General features: G+C 43.1%; 1 protein-coding gene across 2 annotated transcripts; it reads right to left on the bottom strand.

The window, feature by feature from the left end:
- Positions 1 to 570: 570 nt before the first annotated feature.
- On the bottom strand, positions 571 to 19,639 carry LOC134089329 (NLR family CARD domain-containing protein 3-like). Of its 2 annotated transcripts, XM_062543774.1 has the most exons (11): positions 19,583 to 19,639; positions 17,406 to 17,545; positions 17,032 to 17,145; positions 16,590 to 16,703; positions 16,241 to 16,354; positions 15,408 to 16,069; positions 12,965 to 14,768; positions 11,814 to 11,984; positions 1,506 to 1,676; positions 1,256 to 1,407; positions 571 to 727 (listed from the first exon to the last, which is right to left on the bottom strand). In XM_062543774.1, the coding sequence occupies exons 2-11, from the start codon at positions 17,468 to 17,470 to the stop codon at positions 708 to 710; spliced, it is 3,387 nt and encodes a 1,128-aa protein (XP_062399758.1). In that variant the 5' UTR covers positions 17,471 to 17,545; positions 19,583 to 19,639; the 3' UTR covers positions 571 to 707. The 2 variants fall into 2 exon arrangements, with proteins under 2 accessions (XP_062399758.1, XP_062399767.1); XM_062543783.1 differs by lacking the exons at positions 571 to 727; positions 1,256 to 1,407; positions 1,506 to 1,676; positions 11,814 to 11,984 and having other exon boundaries at positions 12,961 to 14,768.
- Between the last annotated feature and the right edge of the window lie 7,333 nt (positions 19,640 to 26,972).

Genomic DNA, 26,972 nt, shown 5'->3' with positions numbered 1-26,972 from the left:
GACCAGTTTTTCGCCTGACACCTGCAGGTCATTCTGACTCAGGTTCAGCTCTCTTAAGGGGCAGTTTGCAGACTGCAGAGCTGAGGCCATAATCTCACAGGACTTCGCTGTTAGCTTACAGTCAGCAAGTCTGCAAGAGAGGCAGAGGAGTATAAAAAAGTAAAGTTAAATATACAGGACTGAGACAGGGAAATAATATAACTGCCCAATATACAGTGTGTGAGGGATAAGTGAAGAGAATAATATGAGGAGGGAATTGATACAACTTTATCAGTTAAAATGACATTGTTGATTCTGCTAGTTGGTCTTAATAATGATTCCCATATTGTTTCCTGTTCAATGTTCTGTGTGGTAAAATCACAAACTAAAAATCAGAGAGGATACTGAAGAGTAGATCAGTAATGCTGTTCTTGTCTGGTTCACACCGTCTACACACAACACAACAACCTCACAGGGTTTATCTGACCGTTTACAACAAGTCTTTAAATGTCATACAGTGTGATTCAGTTTTCCTCTAGAGTCTTTGTCTAATGGTAAATACATATTTATATTCAACCTCAGAGTCTCCAGTTTGCAGTTTGGACTCAGTAGAGCAGAGACCAGTTTTTCTCCTGACACCTGCAGGTCATTCTGACTCAGGTCCAGCTCTCTTAAGGGGCAGTTTGCAGACTGCAGAGCTGAGGCCATAATCTCCAAGGGCTTCGCTGTTAGCTCACAATCAGCAAGTCTGCAAGAGAGGCAGAAGTGTATAAAAAGGTCAAGTAAAATCTACAGGAAGACTGAGACAGGGAAATAATATAACTGCCCCATATACAGTGTGTGAGGGATAAGTGTAGAGAATAATATGAGGAGGGAATTGATACAACTTTATCAGTTAAAATGACATTGTTGATTCTTCTAGTTGATCTTAATAATGATTCCCATATTGTTTCCTGTTCAATGTTCAGTGTGGTAAAATCACAAACTCTAAAAATCAGAGAGGATAAAACACTGAAGAGTACATCAGTAATGCTGTTCTTGTCTGGTTCACACCATCTACACACAACACAACAACCTCACAGGGTTTATCTGACCGTTTACAACGACAAGTCTTTTAACGTAATGCAATGTGATTCCGTTTTCTTTATACTGATTACAATAGTAGACAAGGAAGAAATTATTTAACACACAGGTACTTAAAATATATTGGGTCCTTGTAAAGCCTTAAAGAAACAGAATTCACCCAATAAAACCAACCTAAGTGTCTTCATCTTACAGTATGGATTCAGTGCTTCAGAGCCCAGCTTTCCACCACAATCCCCCAGAGTATTCTTACTCAGGTCCAGCTCTCTCAGGTGAGAGTTAACTGACTGAAGAGCAAAGCCCAAAATGTCACCAGATTTCTCATAGAGTCGACAGCCAGCAAGCCTGTAAAGTACAGTGGACATGATGGTTAAAAATATATTCAGAAAAAAACACAGAATTAAAATACATCACTGAAGAGTCTTTGTCTAATTGTATTCAACCTCAGTGCCTCCAGTTTGCAGTTTGGACTCTGTAGAGCAGAGAACAGCTTTTCTCCTGACGCCTGCAGGTCATTCTGACTCAGGTCCAGCTCTCTTAAGGGGGAGTTTGCAGACTGCAGAGCCGAGGCCACAATTTCACAGGACTTCTCGGTTAGCTTACAGTCAACAAGTCTGCAAGAGAGGCAAAGAATGGATCATGTTTAAATCTGCAGGAAGAGTGAGGGAGGAAAATAAGTGCCCCCCATAGGTACAGTCTGTGCCAGACCCAAACCAACACTACTAAGGGGGATAAGAGGAGAGCATATGAGCCCTGAATACCATGCAGAGTTAACGCTGCCCAACCACAGACACAACACCACTAAAGACTGACCATGTGTGACCCAGAGCTGCATGAGCAAAAGCCTGATTTACTTGGACAGTTCAGACTGGAGAAAATGATATTCAGTGTTTTACACCTCATTTATAAGGTGTTATAAGTTTTAAAGGAGAGCAGCGCACACCTGTTTTCACGAGGTGCTGGTCATGGTAAAAGTTGAATAGGATAGAGGAGACCGCACAGTTTTGTCCAGATGCCAAAATGTATTAAACTAGTGCAGTGCCCGTACAAACAATGTTTTCCAAGAAAATTGTTGCCCAATTAGGCTACGTTGATGCATGCCGGTAGGCTACTGCAGATCATGTTAGATGATGTAGAATCAGGCCCATGCAGTTAGTAGTGCTTTTTACTCACTTTGTAAAGTAAAAGAGTGAAGGGGAAGGGCGTTTGAGTTGCAGCTAATGGCAATACACATTACATACCCGTGCGTTTTTGCTGTTGTTGGGAAATGCTGAAATAACCGCATGGCCATGCCAGTGCTATTAACTCGGAAGTGATGTTGAATTAATGCTATCCAGATAGAGTCAAGCGGCTGTTTTAAATGCAAATTTTAACAGAATGCTACCGACGTGTGTGTGTCGGCATTGCTGCAAGATCAGAAACAGCTAGGGCGCTAGGTAACCCCGGTTATTGAAGTAGATTATGCAACGTAGGCTATGTTACTTTAACAGACTGCTTACCAACATGGGTGCATGTGTGTCGGACTCAACCTGTTTATCCAAGTTCAACAATCTTGAAACTGTCCGTTGTAAGTGAGACATCGTAATTTCCATGAATGGCAACACCTGAGTTTGTCAGTGAAATGGGCTTTTTTTTCTATGCTGGAGTAGGCTAAGAGAGAAGGGGAGTGGCTGACTGCGGAGAGCGGCAGAATTGTGGGATTGCGGTAGAGTTGTATTTTGCTTAATTTATCGATATGTTTGTCATTTTTTGTCCACAAACAACCAAACTTTACACTGCACTCACGCATGTCATTAGCAATACATGTGTCAAATTTTAGGTCAGTCGGATGAGTGGTTTGTGAGTTATGCGTGGAACAGACAGAGTGACACACAGACAGACACACAGACAGACGTTCCTTGCATTAAAGGGACACTTCACAGATTAGCATTAAGCTTTGTATCTTTAGAAAACCAGTCATGTTTTTGAATGGTCGTGCATCCTTTCCTCAGTTTGCCCTGAGACGGGAGAAATACAGATTTCAATGTTGGACTTCCTGCTTTCAATGATGTAAAAATCGTCATCTTACGTCATTGAAAGCAGGAAGTCCTATATCTTTGTCGAAGAGGAAAAACTACAAACACTTTCCTCATTTTTCCAAGTGGGGGCGCTAGGGGTGGCACTTCACTTGCAGAAACTAAAATATATAGCCGCCATCTTTTTTGGTAGCTAAGCTAACTAGGCTCTGGTCTGTGGATAACATAGACTATAGTCTATGGTGGAGAAAGGTTAAATAACTACAATGGTGGATGGTCATTTTTAAACGGATTATGGCAAATGAGGATTCTGAAGATCTGGTGTGTGAATCTAGAGCTTGTGATTACCTATAATAATAATAATAATAATAATGCCTCAGTTTTATATAGCGCTTTTCTGGGTACCCAAAGACGCTTTACAAAGACACAGAACAAGAATGATACAAAAAGGACAGTACAGTACATACAAATACAGACATGTAAACAAACAAAAACGCAAAAAGAACAATACAAAGGGTAAGGAAAAAAATTTGTCAGGTGTTGTAAGTGATGTTGAACAGATGGGTTTTGAGGTGATTTTTGAAGGACGGCAGTGAGTCAGCATTTCGGATGGCCAGGGGGATGGAATTCCAGAGGGTAGGGGCGGCGATGGCAAAAGCTCTGTCCCCTATGGTGCGATATTTGGTCCTGGTGGTGAGGGTAAGAGTGTTGGCAGCAGAGGAACGTGTTCGGTGGGGGTGAATGGGGCGGTGGAGGAGATCTGTCAGGTATGAAGGGGCAAGGTTATTTAAGGCTTTGTAGGTGGTGAGAAGAATCTTGAAATGTATGCGTTGTTTTACAGGAAGCCAGTGAAGTTGACGGAGAATGGGCGTGATGTGTTCTCTGGAGGGGGTGTGAGTGAGTAGTCGGGCAGCGGAGTTTTGAACATATTGCAGTTTTTGAAGAACAGTGGAGGGGAGACCATACAGGATGCTATTGCAGTAGTCGAGTCTGGAGGTGATGAAGGCATGAATTAGGGTTTCAGCAGCTGAGAAGGATAGAGTGGGTCGGAGGCGTGCTATGTTCCGGAGGTGGAAGAAGGATGTTTTGGTGACATGGTTTATGTGTGACTTGAAGGAGAGTGCAGGGTCCATGTAGATGCCAAAGTTTCTGACCAGGGAGGAGGGAGTGACAGAGTGACCATCGATGCATAGTGAGAAGTTCTGGGAGGTGGAGAGGGCGGATTTTGGTCCAAAGATTATGATTTCTGTTTTATTGCTGTTGAGTTTGAGGAAATTGTGGTCCATCCAGGTTTTTATGTCGGTGAGGCAGTCAGTGATGGTGGAGAGAATAGCTGGAGTAATGGTTTTGGTGGAAATGTAGAGTTGAGTGTCATCAGCGTAACAGTGAAAGTGAAGTCCATGGCGGCGGATGATGTGACCAAGTGGGAGGATGTAGAGGATGAAGAGGATGGGGCCGAGCACTGAGCCTTGGGGGACTCCGTGTGAGACAGGGGTAGTGTGAGATTTGTGGTTGTTTATGGTGACATAGTGAAATCTATCTGATAGGTAGGAGTTGAACCAGGAGAGGGCGGAATCGGTGATGCCTATTGAGTTCAGGCGGCTATGGAGAATGGAGTGGTTGACAGTGTCAAAGGCAGCACTGAGGTCCAGGAGGAGAAGAATGGTGAGGGAGCCGGAATCAGAGGGGAGGAGGAGGTCGTAATACAGCAAGGCCTCCAGCCAGACCTGCGTGTCGAGTAAGAGCCCGGGCCGACTCCTACAGCTGGTGGACTGGCTCACGAAATCGGCTTGAAAGTAGCTCGTGGTGTGGGGGCAAAGCTGATAAGTACAGATGGTACGGGTTGAGAATGCTCCTTTCTTTCCCGCACATCGGGACTCCCGAAGCATCGGGACTTTAATTAAAACTGCAACCGCAAGGGGGCAACATAAGACCGCCTTAATAAAATGAAGGTTCGGCTCATACCGGAAAACACGGAAAAACCCGAAGACACCGCGCTGGTGACAAGCGGAGAAAAGAGACATCACGCTCGGCATGTCAGATTGCAGTTTCAGAGTTTTCGAATGTTTTACAGCGTACCTCACAGCTGGCTCTCTCACTCGACGTAGCCTATAACTCAGTCAGTCCAGCAGAGATGCCAGAGCAACGTTTTGGTCAATGGAGAGGGAGAGAAATGCTCCGCATATCCGTCTCATTTAATCCGTCTCATTTAATCATTAAAATGAAGGTGATGACTGGCGAAATTATAATCAAACGACGTTTCAATAAACCATTGTTGAAATTAATGAAAATGGTTTTAGAAGCCTTCAATTCAACCTGAAAGACTCGATATAGCCTAGGCAACCTTAGATTAATTCATTAATTCATTACGGTTACAAGACCGCATTTCCGTGAATAGGCTATTATTGTCAAGGCGAAGACGAAAGAGATGGACAAGATGGACATTTAGGCGACATTTATGCTAGGAATACTTAGAAATGTGTAGGCCTATAGGCTATTTTAAAACGGAGGCATGTTCATTTTAACCGGCGACGCTGGGTAGCTTACCCAGCACTTTATCACAGATTTTGTCCCCACCACTTTTGACAACTGAAAATAAAATGTAGGCTATTTAACAGAAATATCTTTAATAGGCCTACATGCCTATCATGTCACTTTACTTATAACCGTAGGCTACATGCATGGAGAAGATCGCGCATTTTGTAACATTGTTACAATGGATGGTCAGATATGCGATAGGGCAGTGAGTGTGATTCATTGTAACCATCGACTAGTAGGCCTAGCTCCGCAAAAGAAGTTTCTAGCAACTTAGAATATATGGATCTCGTTATGCATGTTCATGTTGATTCAGAGATAGACATAGACTACCGTGGGCTACTGTGCGTCAATATAACAGCATTTTATCATGTGGTGAATTAATGACTAACGTCAGTTTAACATGTCAGAACTTTTGATCGGCGTTTCAAGTGCATGCCGCGAATAAATGAACTCGACTGACTGAATCCTTTATATTTCTTGGCTAAGTGCGAAGAGATTGACACTCGAACTGTGGCGTAACTGGTTGCGGCATCTTAATCATACGTCAGCGACCGGGGTTCAAAACTTACTCTACGAACCTCCGGAACCCATTAAGACAAGAGGCATTATTTTATTAAAAAGTTTTGCGATTTTTTTATGATTGCGATGTCTGCTGAAAAGAAACGTTAATATGTGAATTCGTGGTTCAGCGCGCGCACACACACACACACACACACACACACACACACACACACACACACACATTTTTTACATTTACATAATAGGGCTCGGGCACACGCCTTGCATTCTAGGAATATCGCCGCCATTTGGTAGCGCACTGAACGTAATATCCATTCATTCAGATGCACAAGACAAGAAGCAGAAGCGATTTATTCTTTTCCTCTTGCGATCGTGGGTTGCACTGTTACACCCCACTACACAGCAACATACTACCAAGAAGGCAAAAACTAAGTAACAGGAACACACTAAAAGGCGGGAGTAAATCCATAGTAATCCATAGTAAACTAAGGAGTGAAGCTGCCAATGTGGCTGTGCCCGCGAAGTTTTGATGTCTTGATCCCGAGCCCTAGTGTCAGGAAGTGTCTGTCGAGAGAGAGGGGGAAGGGAGGCAATCGTCCTCAATGCCACATATATAGTAGGCTATAATGTCTAGTGAACTGGTTAGACAAGTGTGGGGGAGGGGGAATGATCGCACAAGACAATTGCTCTTCATGAAATGGGTAGTCTCACAGACGTTTGTCGATGTTTAAACGTAGCCTACTACATCACTTGCGAAATCGTGAAAAGACGTGGCACATAGAATTATTAGGCTACTGGATTTAATATAGCAAGTCCATAGACTTTGTTCATCCTATATTCGCCTATATTAAAATGTAATGTGCTGCGGGGAAGCATTGGGGAAGTCAGTTTAAATTGTCCTGTAACAATTTGCCTCTTATTATAATCAAGAGTATGCAGCCACTACGAACATAATAGCCTAGGTTATTACCCCATGCAAAAGAAGGCCTTAAGTTAACGGACTGAAGGCATGTTTACATGTCAAACATGCATTAAATCTAAGAAACGAAAAACACAAATATCATGTATTGTGTCGTAAACAGTTAATGACTTCGTGGCTGGCCACTATGCGCAACTGCATCGCGCAGTGAGCTGAAGGATAGGAGGACCGACACTTATTAACACAAAGCTTTGTAAAGCACTAACAACCACCCCTCAAAGTTCATTGTCCATAAGTCCAAACAATAAGTATAAAAATCCGACAATCCAAAACGATAACGAGATCTCCCAGAAACGAAAAACAAGTTTGTTGAGTAGCCTAGTCCTTCCAACAATCTCAGCTTTTGCGTTTGTTAGATAAAAGGCATTCTGTCCTGCTGTATTCCAATGAGAAAAAAATCATCCACAAGGTAGGCTAAGGGTCACGGTAATGCAGCATGCAGGAATCTATATACGCACAAAACGAATGAATGGGTTATATCGGCCAAAACGAATGAATGGGTTGGGAGAGTCGCCTGGCTGTGTCAGCAGACTGCAGTCGGTCTCGAGGGGTTAAATAGCGCACGTACTTGAATTTTAATCTGAAGAAGACCACACGGTCGAAACGTCATTCCTTTGTGATAAAGAAAATAAAATCAAATCAAAAAAGAAGGATTTCAAGTGTGCGAACCTTTTTCCATTTTTTATGATTTAGCCTACTCTTGTTCTGCACCTTGACCGGGGATGTGGACAAACTTTTTTACTACACTTGAATTTTAAACCAACTCTTCTCTAGCCTATATCCTATAGCCATACTTTAATGATCAGATGTTATGCTCATTTTTGTAGGCTACACCTCACCGGCAAGCACGCACGCAAATGCTGCTTTTGCACATCTACAATATTGGCCAGGCTATATAGAATAGGCTTTTAGGACTGTATTTTGCCTTCGTGCAACTTTAGTTGTGCTCAATCTAAATTGTCCAATCCAAATATTGTCAGTAAGGATAGGTCATATTACCAAATGGCGAACCTCGAAATTTATTTAGGATATAGAGCCGTGTCCATTACGCATGCAGTTATTTGTTAGGCTATTGTTTTATTTGAGTGTTTTTGTCTACCATGGCAAACATAGTTGAAACGTTCGCTCTAAACTTATGTATTTCCAATCGGCTTTCACAATCAGATACAGCTGCGCGGCGCGGCGCAGATGATCGCCATGAAAACTTGCAATGTCTTTACAGAACTGCTTTCACTTCCCCGAGTCGCGAACGCAACATGCACAACAACCGATATTTAGCAAACACATGTATTTCCAGCTCTCAAAACCGATGAGGTCCAGATCTCAGTGTCCTCATAGCTGCCTACAGCCATGCATAGTAAGCCTAATGATAGCCTAATAGTTATGACATTAATAGCCTATTAATGACCTCATGTCGGAATGGCACGTTGTTTGAAAAAAAAAAAAAAGTTAAATAGGCCTAGGCCTACGCCGAGTGGGGATATGTCGGAATGAACAGCGGATACCAGCTGGGTTGTAAAACATTACTGTCTATTCGTTGATCTTATCGATGCAGTCCTTGCGGCCACTTCTCCCCATCGTAGGAAACTTTCTGCTTAGTGTTGAAAACACAAAGGCCTTCACGTTGTGTGGCAGTGCTTGCTTGCCCTTCGATCCATCCCAGTTGGTGGTTTTGCACCTGTCCCTGAGTTATAGTCTATATGAGTAAGCGCTTATGCTCTAACCGCATAATAAAAGAAGCACCTGCAGCAGTGCTTATGGCAAGGCTATTAACACCTGTCACTGAGCTATGGACAACCAGTTATGCTCAAAAATTATCATAATAACAGACACACCTAATTGTATGGCTCTACGTTTAAACACATCAAATTAGCAAGCATTTCCGCAGCAACGTTTGCTTTCTTTTTCTGTCGGTCCGCGATTGCTTGGTCATTACATTACTTATATAGGCTATTTCTTATAACGAAACGCGAAGAAAAAATACGAGGACTGACCATCTCGTTTCTCCGCGTTTCCCCCAATACCATGGCGACAAAGATAAATAAATATGATTTGACATTTAAGCTGATTGCTGACAAATTTGCCACACAATTCGGGAGAAGCAGCGGACAGGAGCGCCACCACAAGCAAGCACTTCTAGCCCAAATTAACATGGCAACGTTGCCTATGACTAAAGTGTCTAAGTAGGCTAGTCCTACTAATATTACATTTGATTGGTAGCATGTTTGTAGCGCGCCAGTTTACCCATCCCCTACATCAAAAAAGCTTAGAATCAATCAAAGAATCAGCTGTGTCGACGTTAGGCTGTAGGCGATTTTCTATAACCATTTTCATTCATTTCAACAATGGTTCATTGAAACGTCGTTTGAATAATTTCGCCAGTCATCACCTTCATTGTAATGATTAAATGAGATTAAGGAGTCGACTATTGACGGATATACGGTCTTCATCATTTTGAAATGCGGGATGAAACTTTCTGCCACCTGGTGGTTGTTTGGGTACATTGCCTTAGCCTCGAAAAAAATCGGCTTGACGGCCTGCGGGATCTCTTCGGGAGTCCCGCGGGAGAAGGTGCATTCTCAACCCGTACCCACTGTAGCTACGATGGCGAATGGTAATTTTGAAACTTATTTAAAAACTGCAAACTGCATATTGGGATTCTGAAGACGTAATACAAGGAGGATCAGGATGCCTCCAGCCAGACGGTATCCCAGGGCAGGTCTGAACTGGGGTGGTTGACTGCTCGCAGAGATGCTTGAAAGGTACTGAACATTACGTGCACTAAATGATCTCACAAATCAGTGTCAGCGATATGTTTGTTAAATGTTGGGTATTGTAGCCTACACTGTCAATTTTCAGGACATCTGACATGGAAATATGTAATGTTTTGTGCCGACAAGTAGCGGATGCTTTATTTAGCCCAAGTATGTTCCGTTTTAATGTTTTCATGTTGACAAGTGTTCATGTCAGCGTGCTAGCTTGTCAGTTGTAGGCTATGTGTTTTCAATTGATTATAATACTGTAGGTCAACAAGCTAACAAGCTATGATGGTTCGCAAACTAGCGATTTTTGAAAATCTGATAAGTAACTACGATGGCGGATGGTAATTTAAACTGATATGCCAAATTGGGATTATGAACATTTGATGTGTGATCTGTACGAGCCGTAATACAGCAATAGCCTACAGCCCTGGCTGTAGGCTATAGCGGTTTCTTGATTATCTTGCAGACTCATTTGTGGACTCTCACGAAGATAACATCACTAACAATGATCGCACAAAATTAGGCATATGAGCGGTAGTAATGTTTGTGAAATGTCGGGTAGCCTATTTAAGACTATGCTGTCAACTTGCGGGACACCAACATGGAAATGTATAAAATGCGTTTTTCATTCAAACAAGCAGCCTAGGTTTGCAAACTAGCGATTTTTAAAGGAGTCATAGAACGCATTTTTTGACCATTACAAATTGATCTTTGAGCCTAAATAATGTCATATGTAAATTTGTGGGGCTGAAAACGCCCCAGGAGCACTGCTAGATCGCCTAATACAAGGTCATAAATAAGCCTTGCAATGAAACAGTTTGTTTTTCCCGCCCACTCAGCAAGTTCATGAATATTCAAATGAGATGCGCGCTGATTGGTCTATTGGCCGATATGTCCTGAAAGTTGATTGGCTCAATCCACCGGTCTGAAGCTAGAGCAAAGTGAAACTACGTTTACGGCTGGTAAATAAAGCCAAAGTCTTTGATAAAGCTATCAACAATGGATTTAAATAAGGAATACAGCAGTACATGTATAAACCGAGACAGAAGAAGGTTCTGACGAAGATGAAGTGCAGCAGATTCCCCAACAGAATGAATGTGTTAGATTGGTAAGTTTTATCAGTACATTTCTTAGTGTAGTAACTCTCCAAAGTTAGCTGTAATAACGCTAGCATTACAACGTCTCTGCCATAGACCACATATCTAGATACTAGCATCGTAAGAGCAGTTTAACAAGAATTATTAATCGGAGGTATGCAAATGAGAGGGGGTGTATCTAAAGGGGGATGGGCGCCTATTACGTGTTATCTGAGCTCTGTTCCGATTGGAGCATTTCAACACGGCTGTTTCTATTTCCCAATTTGCATACGAAAGCAGGCGGGGGACGCGGTAAAGTCTTTGGTGTTGTCCTTTGGACGCTGCTCGCAGCCTAAATTCAACAGAAACAAGGTGAATGTGGTTTTGAATTCTAGGACTCCTTTAAACTTTCATTTTGAAGAATGAGACCTTCAATATATGGCCACAAGATTGAGTGCAACATAAAACAATGATCGTTTTAATTTTAGAATCCTCATTAATGCCAAAACGTTACATTAATGACTCTCTATCTTTGCTGCACTACTTCCTGGAGGGGGTGCAACGAAGAGCAGTGAAAGCGCGGAATTCTGGGAATTGTTGCCTTTTATTGAAATGCGCCAAAAATACATTTTCGGCTTTTTCTCCCATCTCAGATGAAAATGAGGGAATTATCCATGACCATTCTATAGTATGACTGGGTTTCTAACCATATAACGCTTAATGCCAATGGGTGAAATGCTTCTTTAATTGGTAGATGACAAATAAATGTCATTTAATACATTTTGGCATCGGGACAAGAGTGTGCGGTCTCCTCTATCCTATTACACCTCATTTATACAAGGCTGCTCTAATGATACTCAACCTCAGTGTCTCCAGTTTGCAGTTTGGACTCTGTAGAGCAGAGAGCAGTTTTTCTCCTGACGCCTGCAGGTCATTCTGACTCAGGTCCAGCTCTCTTAAGGGGGAGTTTGCAGACTGCAGAGCTGAGGCCACAATATCACAGGACTTCTTTGATAGCTTACAGTCAGCAAGTCTGCAAGAGAGGAAAAAGAGGATAAAAAGGTAATCTGTCATGGTCAAATCTGCAGGAAGAGTGAGTGGAACACCCCATTTATACCATACATCTCCATATAACATGGAGTATTCTCATAATGCAAACCAAATACTGAGGAAGGCTCTCTGTTAAACAGATAATAACAATAATGTAACATAAACCTATATGTGTTATGTGTGGATTGATTTGATTTGATGATGAAGTATTCCATGATGGAACAGTTCATGTATCTGTCTCACTTACCATTGAAACATAAAAGAATGTATTTAACCTGTCAGACCTCGCACAGTTCCTGATAGTCACCACTGGGTGGAGACATTATTCTCAATCACATTTTGTCTGAGCTTTTCAGTTTACCTGTGATTCAATAAGTGGAATCACCACATGACTCATTTGGTAAATATGTAAGCTGAGCTGAGACTGACTTCAGTGCTTCGACAAGATCTTCCAGTGCCTGCTCAAGCTGACGTGGTGGTTTATTTGTCGAACTTCTGTGAGGATTACGCATGGCAAGCAGACTTACTATTGGACTTATCTCTCTTGTGAACTGAATTTTTTGTCAATCTTCTCTGTTTTTGGAATTACACAACATAAGCCCTGGACCTTTATGCTTGTAGACTGAACTCCCCTGTCTCAATTTGAGAATTCTCTTATGCTAACATTTCCCTGTGCTGAATGAACTGTATTCTAAAACTTACTCACTGCCTCTTGTGGACTATTGATGACCTATTGACCTGTGCCTCCTCATTTGACAGGTCTCTGTGCTCAAACCCACATCCTCCTGACATTATGCAAAACTGCTGGACGTCAGGTGTTGTGAAATACAGAATACAGGTGCAAATGTATCTTAGATTTCTCTGTGTAGGCTATTCCCATTATGACTTGCATATGAATCACTACTGGCCTACACATTGGACATGAAATAAATTAACTCAGAAAAGAAGTATAGTGATACTCACAGAGCCTTTCTGCAGCATCTCACAGCTGGCACCAGTCTCCTCCATCCCTCCTCTGATGTTCTGTATTTCTTCAGATCAAACTCATCCAGCACCTCCTCAGACGTCAGTAGCATGTGGGCCAGTGCTGAACAGTGGGCAGGTCTCAATTCACCCGAGAAGCCATCTGGAGATTTGAGATATTTCTGAAGATCTTTATGTAGGGATTGATCATTCATTTCAAATAAGCAGTGAAAAAGATTGATGCATCTTTCAGGTGACAGGTCCCTCCTCTTAATAATCTTGATATAGCTACATGTTTTCTTGATGCTCTCTGAGCTGCTGTGTGTGTTTGTCAACAAGCCTTGCAGGAGGGCTTGATTGCTCTTCACTGAGATGCCTACAAGGAAGCGGAGGAAAAGGTCCAAGTGTCCATTCTTGCTGTCTAAAGCCTTATCCACAGCACTCTTCAACAGGATATGCAAAGGAAGGGGAGCTTGATTGTCTCTGTGTTTTTTAGCGAGGAAGGATTTCAGTGCCTCCATATGTCCTGACATGTAAGAGTGAAACACAAACATGGCTGCCAGGAACTCCTGAATGCTCAGATGGACAAAGCAGTAGACATTCTTGTGGTGAAACACACATTCCTCCCTGAAGATCTCAGTGCACATGCCAGAGTACACTGAGGCTTCACTGACATCAATGCCACACTCTCTCAGGTCTTCCTCATAGAACATGAGGTTGCCATTCTCTAGATGCTTGAAAGCCAGCTCTGCCAGTTTCAATATCACACCCTTATGTGATTCCAGGAGCCTCTGTCTATCTGTCTCACTTTCTTCTTGATATTTCTGGCCCTTCCTGGTGGTCTGGATGAGCAGGAAGTGTATGAACATCTCAGTCAGAGTTTTGGGGGCTTCCTTCCCATCATCTTGTTCCAGTATCTGCTGAAGGACAGTGGCTGAGATCCAACAGAAGACTGGCATGTGGCACATGATGTGGAGACTCCTAGATGCCTTAATGTGTGAGATGATTCTGTTGGCTTGATTCTGGTCACTGACTCTCTTCCTGAAGTACTCCTCCTTCTGTGGGTCATTGAATCCTCGTACTTCTGTGACCTGACTGATGCACTGAGAAGGGATCTGATTGGTTGCTGCTGGTCGGGAGGTTATCCAGATGAGAGCAGAGGGAAGCAGAGTTCCTTGAATGAGGCTCGTCATCAGCATATCCACTGATGATGTTTGTGCTACATCAGACAACCTCTGATTCTCTTGGAAATTCAGTGGAAGTCGACTCTCATCCAGACCATCAAAGATGAACACAATGTTGCAGTCTTTGTATTCACCATCCTGTAGCTCCCTGAGCTCAGGGTGGAAGTCAAGCAGGAGCCTGTGAAGACTGTACTGATCATGTTGGACCAAATTCAGCTCACGGAACGGAAGCACAAACATGAAATCTATATCCTGGTTAGCTCTCTCCTCTGCCCAGTCAAGGATGAACTTCTGCACTGAGACAGTTTTTCCAATGCCAGCAATCCCCTTGGTCATGACCATTCTGATGTGTCTCTCCTGTCCAGGTAGGGGATTGAAAATATCATTGCAGCTGATTGCTGTATCTTCTGTTTTTTGTGACCTGGATGCTGACTCTACCTGCCAAACCTCATGCTCATTATTCACATCTTCACTCTCTCCCTCTGTGATGTAGAGCTCTGTGTAGATCTTGTTCAGGAGTGTTTGAGTCCCTGACCTTATGATGCCTTCACATATGCTCTCAAACCTCCTCTTCATATTAACTTTATGGGTCTTCAGCACTTTGTTCAGGACACAGTCATCTGTTTGGCAAGACACAAATAAACAAACAGTCAAACAAACATTCTCAAGTCTCATGCACTGCGCACGAGACACTCATTTCCATGAATAATTCAGGACTAATGAATAATTGGTCAGTATTTCTAACAGACATATTTTCAGCCAAACAGGGAGGCTACTGTATGTTCACATTGCGTCTGCTGCAACAATCAGCCTCCACTGTAATCACTAGAACTGGCTACACCAGACGTGGTAGCCGCACATACAGTATGTTCGAAAAAAATAAACCTTCTTCTACAACAATTATTCCGCTATGTGTATCGGATAATAGTCTTCTACAGCTGCAATTATGCTGTGTGAACGCAGCACAGTCTTCTAGGCCTACAACTATTATTACGCTATGTGGATGGAGCAGTCTTCTACAAATATGTGAATGCAGCACAGTCTTCTACAACTATTATTATGCTATGTGGATGGAGCAGTCTTCTACAAATATTATCTTTATTACTAGCGCTTCAGTTGCAGACCCGGTGTAGCCAAAGTGTTACAATACAGTATCAGCTGATAAAATGTCAGCACCATTTTTCTGATATCTTCAGAATAAAAATGGTCTTCGTAGTCAGCATGAATCTTGCTCTTAGACTCTGATCTTCAAGCCTCACCTGTTAGTTTGGCCCTTTTGACTGGAGCATGCTCAGTTTGCAGATGAGTGCTGCCTCTCATGACTGTGTGCTCATCTAAAGGAGGCTGTGAAGAGATCTGTGCCGCGTGGATGTGTGGATAAAGAGGGTGCTGGATGTGTGGATGATTATGCTGCCCCATGGCTGAGTTTGAGTACTGAGGAGGCTGACCCGTGTCTGTGTGTGGGGATGGAGGAACTTGTGGCATGTTAGCAGATGGGTTCAGATGAAGTGCCATTTCACTGTGTTGGTATGACAAAGGTTGTGCCATGTCTGAAGGTGGGCATAGGTGAGATAGCGTCATGGCTGTAGATGGGTTTAGGTGAGGTTGTGCCACAATTGTAGGTGGGTATAGGTGAGGTTGTGTCATAGTAGGTGGGTATAGGTGAGGCTGTGCCATGGCTATAGGTGGGTATAACAGCGACTGTGCCATAGTTGTGTCTGGGTTTATAACAGGTTGTGTCCTGGGTCTCTTTCTGCACTGGGGGCAGCTGTAGTCTCCTGATGGACCAGACTGGCTCCAGTAGCTGCTGATGCACTGCCTGCAGAAATGGTGTCCACAGCTGGTGATGACTGGGTCCCTCAGCAGCTGCTCACACACTCCACACCTGGACTGATCCTGGGTCAGGGTATTCCTAAATCCACTGCAGAGACACAATAATAGCACAGACACACATTATTCATCCAACCGATTAAAGTCTCTCTCTCTCTCTCTCTCTCTCTCTCTCTCTCTCTCTCTCACACACACACACACACACACACACACACACACACACACACACACACACACACACACACACACACTGAAATCTCACTTTGGATAAGACTGTGGTGGTCCACTGCTGAAAAGGGGAGGCAGATCCATGGACCAGTCGCTCTTTATGGACACACAGCTGGGCACTGGAGACACTGGTCTGTGTGTCTGTGGTCTGGATACATAAGGAGACAACACACATACCAGATTGAGCCGACAGATGTTCTTGTTTCCATACTCTTACACTCTCTCTCTCTCTCTCTCTCTCTCTCTCTCTCTCTCTCTCTCTCTCAAACATGCTAACACACACACACACACACACACACACACACACACACACACACACACACACACACACACACACACACAGAGATAACAAATAAACACACAAACACTTGCTGAAATCTCACTTTGGATCAGACTGTGGTGGTCCACTGCTGAAAAGGGGAGGCCGATCCATGGACCAGACACTCTTCATAGACACACAACTGGGCACTGGAGACACTGGTCTGTGTGTCTGTGGTCTGGATACATAAGGAGACAACACACATACCAGATTGAGCCGATACATTTTCATGTTTCCATTCTCTCTCTCTCTCTCAAACATGCTAGCACATAAACACGCACACACACTTTCTCTCTCTATTTCTCTCTCATACATAGACAAACACGCTAACAAATAATCACACACACAGACACAAACACACACACACACACTCTCTCTCTCTCTATTTCTTTCTCATACATACACAAACAAATAATCATACACACGCACACACACACACACACACACACACACACACACACACACACACACACACACACACACACACACACTTGCTGAAATCTCACTTTGGATCAGACTGTGGTGGTCCACTGCTGAAAAGGGGAGGCCGATCCATGGACCAGTCACTCCTCATGGACACACAGCTGGGCACTGGAGACACTGGTCTGTGTGTCTGTGGTCTGGATACACAAGGAGATAGCATATAATAAATTGAGTCGACAATACATTTTCAGTTCAATTCAGTTCAGTTTCAGTTTAGTGTCATTCAACATTATACACATAAAAGAACAAAATATATTTCTCAGGAGTCAGGACCAGCCGCATACATAACATTTAAGTAATCGCGATTGCAGCGTTGTGCCAGGTCAAGTAAAAGATTTCTTACACAGTTGATGTCTTTGATTTTTGAAACTCTTGATGATGAGAGGAAACAACTCACCCTCGATAAGGTAGTCCTTTGCTGACCCCCTGATGTCCATCAGTGACGGGCTCCTCATTCTCCATGGTTACGTGGCTGGACACAGCTAATGCTGCTCTTCCTGCTTAATTTCCACCCTCTGATGCATGAATTATGAAAGCCTGGGTCAAAATTGTTTGTAATGTGTTTTTACTCTGCTTAGGACATGAAAAAAACAAATATTCAAAAAAAAATTAAAAATATGAGTTTTTCAGGAAGTTACAAACATGTCCACTACAGTGGACTACATGCACCTCGGACCTCAAACATAAAAGTGAAAACCTAATGTAAAAATGAAACAAACTGAGTTTTTCTCAAATTAACCTCATTTTATGCTCATCAATCATCAGTTCATCAATCCTATTAACTCTTTGCATCCTAAATCTCTGCATCTCATTCATCATCCTCAACGTCCATGCCTTTATTGTTCTCTGGCAGCCACTCATCATCATTTTCATCACTATACTGATCATCACTGGAGTCAGAGGGGTCTTACCTATTATTTGCTGCACTTGTGGTCTAAAAATATGATAAAATAATATTTTATAGAAACACAAACTACAACTATTATGCATAAAAATCCACAATTATGCATAAATTATGAATAATATGCATACAATATGCATACAATGTATAAACTAACATAGATGCACTGAATTGCAATCCCAAAATGCACTGAATTGCAACCAAAATAGTCATTATAAGAGATAAATCAACCACATGACCTGTGTGAAAAATATGGTCAGTAATGCATGATGTCCACTCTATTGGACACATTGTTAATCGCAATTTCCAGCTTATTTGAAATATTTTTTTTCAAAAAATATAGAGTAATATTGTTCCTTAGATATTCCTGCATATCATCATATTTTTTTTACCTCTTGGGTTCTCCTGTAGTAGGAGGATTGACAGGATATTCCCGAAGTAGTCAACAGGTGTGGCTGTCTGTCAGCCATCTTTGATTTAGAGGAGGCTCACGTGTAGTTACGACAACTAACCACTGAATACACCTCAATGGTTGGGGGCAGCAGAGAGCACTCTAATAGCTGATATGCAATTCCACCATAGAAACAATTGCATTTAGGAGAAAATGACTTTTAAACAGCTGTCCACTGTAGTGACCGCTATGCGCCAGAGGGTAATCAATCAATCAATAAGAAAAAATAGAACACATACAAAGCTTAAAGGAACACTTCACCGTTTTTTCATATTATTGAGACTACAATAGGCCCAGGCCCCTAATCTGTCTAGCTATGTTCACACAGTATGAGGTAGGGAAAGTTTATTGCAATGCACAGCAGTGGGTAAACAATTTAACTGTTGAGAAGGTCTGGCAATTGGGAAAGAATAAAGGAAATCTGTCCATTTTCTATTTTATTTCTTTTAGACATAGGCCTAGGCTAGTGGGCTAACTGAATAACATCAATTTGAGATTTTGACTTTTTTCTCGTATTTCTTAATTACATTTCCTCTTGTCGCAGTGTAGCCTAATGTAAATTCGACAAACTAAAAATCTATCCTTTGCTATTCATATATTTCTCCAAAGGGGATTTTATGAAAGACAGGTGAGAACATCATTGAAAGCTGAATAATTTATCTCAAGAAATATATGAATAGCAAAGGATAGATTTTTAGTTTGTCGAATTTACATTAGGCTACACTGCGACTTAAGTTAGCTTAAATCATTTTTGGAAAGATGAACAACACATGTAATAGCCTCATGTGGACTTACCAGCATGGCTAGGGCCTACTTTAAAAAGTCCCATATGTAGCTGCTGCCTAAAGCCGAATCCTTTTTGGCCGTTTTATAACGAATTGTAATATAGGCTAGCTAATATCCCAACTAGGCCTACACTGGATCCACTTGATAGCCGATTAATCTAGACTGGCTCCATAGTCAAATAATTCCACGGCTGCAATATCCGAGTTAAGACCTGTAAATTGTGAAAAATTGGTCTAATCTAATTGAGGTTAGGCTACTATTTCACGTAGGCCGCCACCAACATCTCCATTATGTCTCGTCTCCGGTTGTTGATCCCCAAGTTGGTCCTTGTATTTTTTTATTATTATTATTATTTTCAGCCCACGAATAGGCTAAGCCACCAATCACATCTATCGAGTGGCCTAGCCTATAACCATAATGGTAATTTTGGACTTACCAACATAAAATTGATGGAAAAATCCTGTGCGCGACTTGCCCTCGGTAAGTCTTCTGTTGTTACTTTCGTTTTCACCTGTTCCGCGTTGATCACATGGGCAAATAGCACGTTCCCAAGAAAAGTGGAAAAACTACTCCTCTGGTGGCTCTGCGGAGCAGTTCAGGCGAACAATTGGAAATATAGGAAATCTGACACATTTTCTACTTTATTTCTCTTGGACATGTTTCTCGTATTCTTCCATGTCCTTATGTCTGCAAAAGGGGGGTTTATGAAAGACAGGTCAGAACATCAATATGAGAGCTGAATAATTTTGTATCAATAGACAGAAAGTTAAATGTATTTCTAAGTCAGCATCATACTCAATTAAATATGTTTGTATAAGCACCTGATTATTAACATACATAAGTGATAGGTTACCATGTGATGTAAACATTTAATCAAAGCCATGAATTTCCCAATTTTCTAACAAAATCATTGTAGATTATTCCTCAACGTATTAATTCTTCCACATAGGCAGAAACTGAGGTAATACTCAGACTGACATTATTATGCCATATAAACAGCACAAAAGATTGTACATCTTTACATTTGTAATAGACTTTTACTGTTGCCAGAGTTTTTCTGACAATGTGGAAAACTACATGATATTTCAGAATAATTGGTGAGAATCACACGAGAAATCTTCAAATGACAGCAACACAGCAGTGTCCTGTAACCCTGAAAAGCTGCACTTTTAACACAGCCAGATAGCAAGATGGAAATATAGAGATACAGTTGATTTTCCATCCAAATCATCATTTTGGTTGGGGTCAAAATCTCAATGTCAGGCTACATGGCCTCAATGACATGAAATCAGTCTCATAATCTTCCCAAAACCTGACAGTGTTGTAATGTAGACTATTATTGATGGTGTAGTGACATAAAATGGGGAAGACTGTGTCCTCATGGGGACTTATTTTGATAGCACACCAATTTGGTTGCCATATCCACTGTAGGCCTACTGTGCTACAGAGACCAGACAGGGTGAGAGACCGTGTGGGCCTGTCACAGTAAATTTGGACAGGGCCCAGAGACCAAACTCTCCTCCCTCCGGTGGCCACACTCAGGAACTGCTACTTGGACCTTTTTCACTTCTTTTCAGAAAGACTCTCTTAAATGTTCTATTTAAATCAAACTAGATGTTTACACCCAAATCTCCAGCTCCAAGCATGATTGAAGGGTGCAGAGTTCTCCCCAGTGGTAAATGTGGAGCCATGCTTAAGAATAACAGATTCGGTTACATGTGAGATTATGCACTCTCAATCCTATAAATCAATTATCATTTAATGACATTATGAGAGCACAGATGGAAGATGAAAGTTTCATTTCAATTCAACAAGTTCAGCAGGCTCTATATATATAGGATGTAAATATTTCACTTTTGCAACAGAAAATCATTCACATGGTGGCCAGCAGGTGGGTACTGAAAATGTTTCCCCTGCATGTTCCTGTCAGTACAGATGACTGGTTGCATGCATTACCATGTACATCTGGTCTGCCGGTGTCAACAGAGGAGTCATGTAAGGCTGTTTTCCACCGCAAGCAACAAGGTCCATTTTTACTATAGAAATACATTGCTTCTTAAATAAACGGTTAAATGGAAATGGCAGAGGGTGAATGTTCAAGGAGCAGCTTCAGTCTTCTGGTTTCAGGTTCATCCCTCTTTAGTTTAGTACTGTAGATACAATAGAACAAACAGCCTATTACGGTTCATATTTCACATTGACATGCCACACACCAGTTGAAGTTAAGTTTAATTACCTCCGCCAAGGAAAGAAGGAAGGAAGGGAGGCTGGGAGGCTGGCTGGCTGTCAGATAACTCAAAAAGTCACGGATAGATTTCGATGACATTTCCAGGGAAGGTCTGAAATTTCCCAAGGAAGAATCGATTACATTTTGGGCGTGATCCGTATCACCGTCTGGATCCAGGAGGCGGTTATGTTTTGGCTTGGCGGAGGTCTGCGCTCTCTGAGTGCTTTTCTAGTACTGGTTGATGTTTTCATTAGATTGCATGCCATCAGTGTTGGAGACCCTCTCATGCAGCTCACCGCACTTATAGAGCCTGTTGATCTTCATAATGTCCATCTCTGATAGGTCAGTCCTCTGATCTCAACCAGAAACAGAAAAGAGAAAGAGAAAAGCTCCTGTCTGCAGGGCACACTATTCACATGAAGCTGGAAACGGATGAACAGTCAGTTACAGGCATTCACACACATGTTCATTCACATTCACTCACACACACATTAGTTGATTAGTGTACATTATTATGAATGTGATTTTTAATGTTTAAAGTTGCAATCGGTAATTAAACCCTTTTGAGTGGTGGATTAACTCTAATTGCTGGCTCTGACATTTCAGCGGTGGATACCCACACACACACACACACACACACACACACACACACACACACACACACAAGCAGGGTGTGGGTATCCACCTCTGAAATGTCAGAACTAGCTTATTAGAGTTAATCCACCACTCAAAAGGGTTTAATCACCATTGCAACTTTTAACATTAAAAATCACATCCATATTCATAATATGTACACTAATTGACATTAGGAAACATTCGACTGGTATCTTTATGAACTCTGGACAATAACCTCCACCATCATAAAACAAGCGCTGAATGTCCACCGTGCTTACAAAAGTTTACCCACCTCTTATTTTACCAATACTGTACATCTCTGTACACAAGCACACACAATGCACATAAACACACACCCCACACACACACACACACACACACACACACACACACACACACACACACACACACACACACACACACACACACACACACACACACACACACACACACACACACACACACACTCAGCACTAGATCATTAGTGATGATCTTCCTCCTCTCCTCCTCCTCTTCCTCCTGGTGTTAAGCAGATCTTCGAGGGGAACACAAACTTCGACATTCGCGAAATCCGGTGCTTCATCTGAGACGGTGGTCCACTTCGTCTGAGACGGTGGGGTGGCCCAGTTCATCTGATATGGTGGTCCAGTTTATCTGAGACGTTGGTCCACTTCATCTGCGTCCACCTTGAACGCTGGTCCTCTGCTGGTATCAGCATGAGGATGGAGGTGCTGGGCTGTGACAGGTAGGACTGATACACTCTCACTCTCTCACACACACACACACACACACACACACACACACACACACACACACACACACACAGGACTGTCACTCTACAACTTTCCCCTGTCTGGTCCAGTTCTAATGTCCTCTTAGACCATCACAGCCCCACAGTCAGACCACACCCACTCCAGTGACACTCCAGTTCAGATCCCGAGGTCGTTCTGACCAGACCCCAAAACCAGCAGAGTGGGTATCAAGTTTCTTGTTGGATTTTCTTTTGAATCCTAGGAAGTGGGGCCCTGACTCCCTGGCCAATGGGACCTTGTGTCTCCTTAGGTCCAGGAACGGGGAGGACTGAGTCAGCTCCCTAACGTCCTTGTCATCGTTATTCAGACGATGAGAAATCCGCATGCTGTTAGAGATCTATTCTATGGTACCCCCAGTCCCTCTTCCCACTGGGGGTGAAAGATAATGTCCCAGATGCTGTGTGTGTTGTTAACTCCAAACCTTCAGACTGTCACACTAAGTTCAGTGTTTTGCTATTCATTTCACTCAGCACTTTCTGTTGAATGTGAATGTTGGAGAATAGATGTTGTACTTTTGACGATGCCACCTGACCTGTCTGATAGCCTCCAGCTTCATAGTCTGAGGCAGTGGGCATCTGTCAATCAGGTCCAACATGGATGTAAACTCGGACAAGATGGTGTTTACTTGCTCATTCTGTTCTCCTGCAATGTTCATTTTGTGTCCACGGTACCTGTATGTCTCAGGAAGGGAATACACACACATGGGTTTAGTTGCTATTGTGAACTGTGAATTGTGACCTTGATGCTCTCCACTGTCTCCTACAGAACAGCACATTTTGTCTCCTTAATCTTCAGACCTGACCATTCCAGAACACAAACAAACACAAAACTGATATCATGCTTTAGAAATATACTTTGTATATATTTCAGTCTTGTTACTTACTATATTGCATAGAGGTAACCCTGTTATGTTGAATAAAGCTGTCTGTCCCTGGTGTCCATTTTGTGAGTAGTCCATCTCGTAACTCACTGTGCCGTTCCTCCTCTTGTCCCCAGAGCCGTGCGGAGCGTCCCTCCTGACATGACCGCTGAGTCTGGGTTCTGATTGGTCTCCTCAGACCGCGTCACATTTCCACATCCTGTCTGTGTGTGCCAAGCTTCCTGCTTGTTGTCCAGCGCACCCTTGCAGTGTGTGACGTGTCTGAGCACTAACATCACCCACACACACACTCTTTCACTGTGTGCCACCCTGTGTCTCCATGCCACCTGTCTGATAGCCTCCATCTTCATCTGAGGCAGTGGGCATCTGTCCATCATGACACACACACTCTTTCACTGTGTGCCACCCTGTGCCTCCATGCCACCCATACACACACACACACACACACACACACACACACACACACACACACACACACACACACACACACACACACACACACACACACACACACACAAACTCTTTCACTGTGTGCCACCCTGTGCCTCCATGCCACCCATACACACACACACACACACACACACACACACACACACACACACACACACCCATACACACACACACACACACACACACACACACACACACACTCACACTCTTCCACTGTGTGCCACCCTGTGCCTCCATGCCACCCACACCGCTGCAAGCTGCTCCAGTCTGACCTGCAGACTGCAGAGTGGGTCGTGTGCCACAGAGACGCAGTTCCCTGTCTCAGGAAACCGATCGACTATTCATTATTATTGATTACAGACGTGTCAGAGAGATGATAGATATTGACATTTGTGAGCTATTGTTTGAGGAGGGTCGGGTTTGGAGGTATATACTGTAAGGTGTATTCAGTGCAACTCTGCCACCATCCACCCAAAACACTCTCACTAAGTTCCACACCTGTCCTGCATCTGCTGTCCTGGTGAATCTATGAGAAGCCCCTGGCTGCAGCGTGCAGATCGGTTCTATGGCTCAATGTGGCACAGTCTATTTACCTGCTTACCATACGCTATGCTGGAGCTAAATATTTCTCAACCAAATCTCAAGGAAGAATACTTAGCCCAACAAAAGTATCCTCCTGGGACTACTGGACTAACATGGACATGATTAGGCTGTTACTATGCACTGTAGGCCTGTTGATGTAGGCTACAACCTCCTGAATGGTCATGCTGAGAGTATTGGTAGAGGATGTGCGGATTGTGCGGTCTTATACCTGAGGCTCATTGATTGGAGTGGATGCTAATAGTACTAATTTGTCTTACTTAACAGTATTAAAGGTGTTGAGAAGGTATTTCGTATACATTCTGTTAATGGAATTGTGACATACTATATAATTCACAATTGATAGATTTTCACATTGAGTCTGTTACAGAGATACAGTATGTTTGCTGGAGATGTCACTGTGCAGGTTTTCAGCACTATCATTTAAAAAAAAAGTGAATCGCAACCTCTGCTGTGTGTGTGTGAGAGGGAAGACATGAAGAGAGAGTGAGAGGAGTAGGACGAGGAAGTGCACTAGGGGCAGTCTCCATGCTCCACTCTCCCCTCTCTACACTCTGGGCTGTTTCCACTCTCCACTCCCCCCTCTCTACACTCAGCACTGTCTCCACTCCCACCTCTCTACACTCAGCACTGTCTCCACTCCCACCTCTCTACACTCAGCACTGTCTCCACTCCCACCTCTCTACACTCAGCACTGTCTCCACTCCCACCTCTCTACACTCAGCACTGTCTCCACTCCCACCTCTCTACACTCAGCACTGTCTCCACTCCCACCTCTCTACACTCAGCACTGTCTCCACTCCCACCTCTCTACACTCAGCACTGTCTCCACTCCCACCTCTCTCCACTCAGCACTGTCTCCACTCCCACCTCTCTACACTCAGCACTGTCTCCACTCCCACCTCTCTCCACTCAGCACTGTCTCCACTCCCACCTCTCTACACTCAGCACTGTCTCCACTCCCACCTCTCTACACTCAACACTGTCTCCACTCCCACCTCTCTACACTCAACACTGTCTCCACTCCCACCTCTCTACACTCAGCACTGTCTCCACTCTCTACACTCAGCACTGTCTCCACTCCCTCCTCTCTACACTCAGCACTGTCTCCACTCCCACCTCTCTACACTCAGCACTGTCTCCACTCCCACCTCTCTACACTCAGCACTGTCTCCACCTCTCCACACTCAGCACTGTCTCCACTCCCACCTCTCTACGCTCAGCACTGTCTCCACTCCCACCTCTCTACACTCAGTTCTGTCTCCACTCTCTACACTCAGCACTGTCTCCACTCCCACCTCTCTACACTCAGCACTGTCTCCCTTCTCACCTCTCTACACTCAGCACTGTCTCCACTCCCACCTCTCTACACATGTCTCCATGATCCACTCCCACCCCTACACATTAGCCAGTGCACTTTTTTGGGGCCAATGTCATAGGCAGAATAGAAATTAATGATTATTGTGATAATGCTTCTTTTATTTTATTCCAGGTTCACTGACATCCAAATCTAAATAGTAGCCCCCCAAAAGTGTCAGCTTCATTGGAGGCCAGGATTTAGTTTGCAGGCTAAAGGGTTGTTAAGTTAGAGGTGTTTAATTCTGGTTATACAGTTTGGAGTCTCCAAAAAGGATCTAAGAAAAACGCATACTGTATATCTTTTGAAACATCATTCTTTCTTCTATCATTCTGCTTACAACTTGGGTATGTAATTTCAGCAAAACAATTAGAAATAGGGGGCTGACTGCACCAGTGCACAAAGCAAGGTCTGTAAAGACATGGATGACAGAGTTTGGTGTGGATGAATTTGACTATCCTGCACAGTCTTGACCTCAACCCGATAGAACACCTTTAGGATGAATTAGAGCAGAGCCTGAGAGCCAGTCTCCTCATCCAAAATCAGTGTGTGACCTCACAAATGTGCTTCTGGAAGAATGGTCAAAAAATCCCATAAACACACTTCTAAACCTTGTGGAAAGCCTTCCCAGAAGAGTTGAAGCTGTTATTGCTGGACTAACATAATATTTAAACCCTACCCTGAAGTGAATGGGATGTCACTTAAGTTATGTGAGTCAAGGCAGGTGACCCAATACTTTTGCCAACATAGTGTATGTTTGAATCTGTAAAACGGTAATTATGGCGTTTTTTACTGTGACACAGGGATATGCTGCTGCTGTGCCATCCTGTGTTAGAGAAGCCCAGATGTGCCTGTTTACTGGACTCTGTGTTATTTTAACCAGAT

Source organism: Sardina pilchardus, chromosome 1 (genome assembly GCF_963854185.1).
Source record: "Sardina pilchardus chromosome 1, fSarPil1.1, whole genome shotgun sequence".
NCBI lineage: Eukaryota > Metazoa > Chordata > Actinopteri > Clupeiformes > Clupeidae > Sardina > Sardina pilchardus.
The sequence above is the reverse complement of the archived record's forward strand: the minus strand, read 5'-3'. Positions and strand labels throughout refer to the sequence as shown.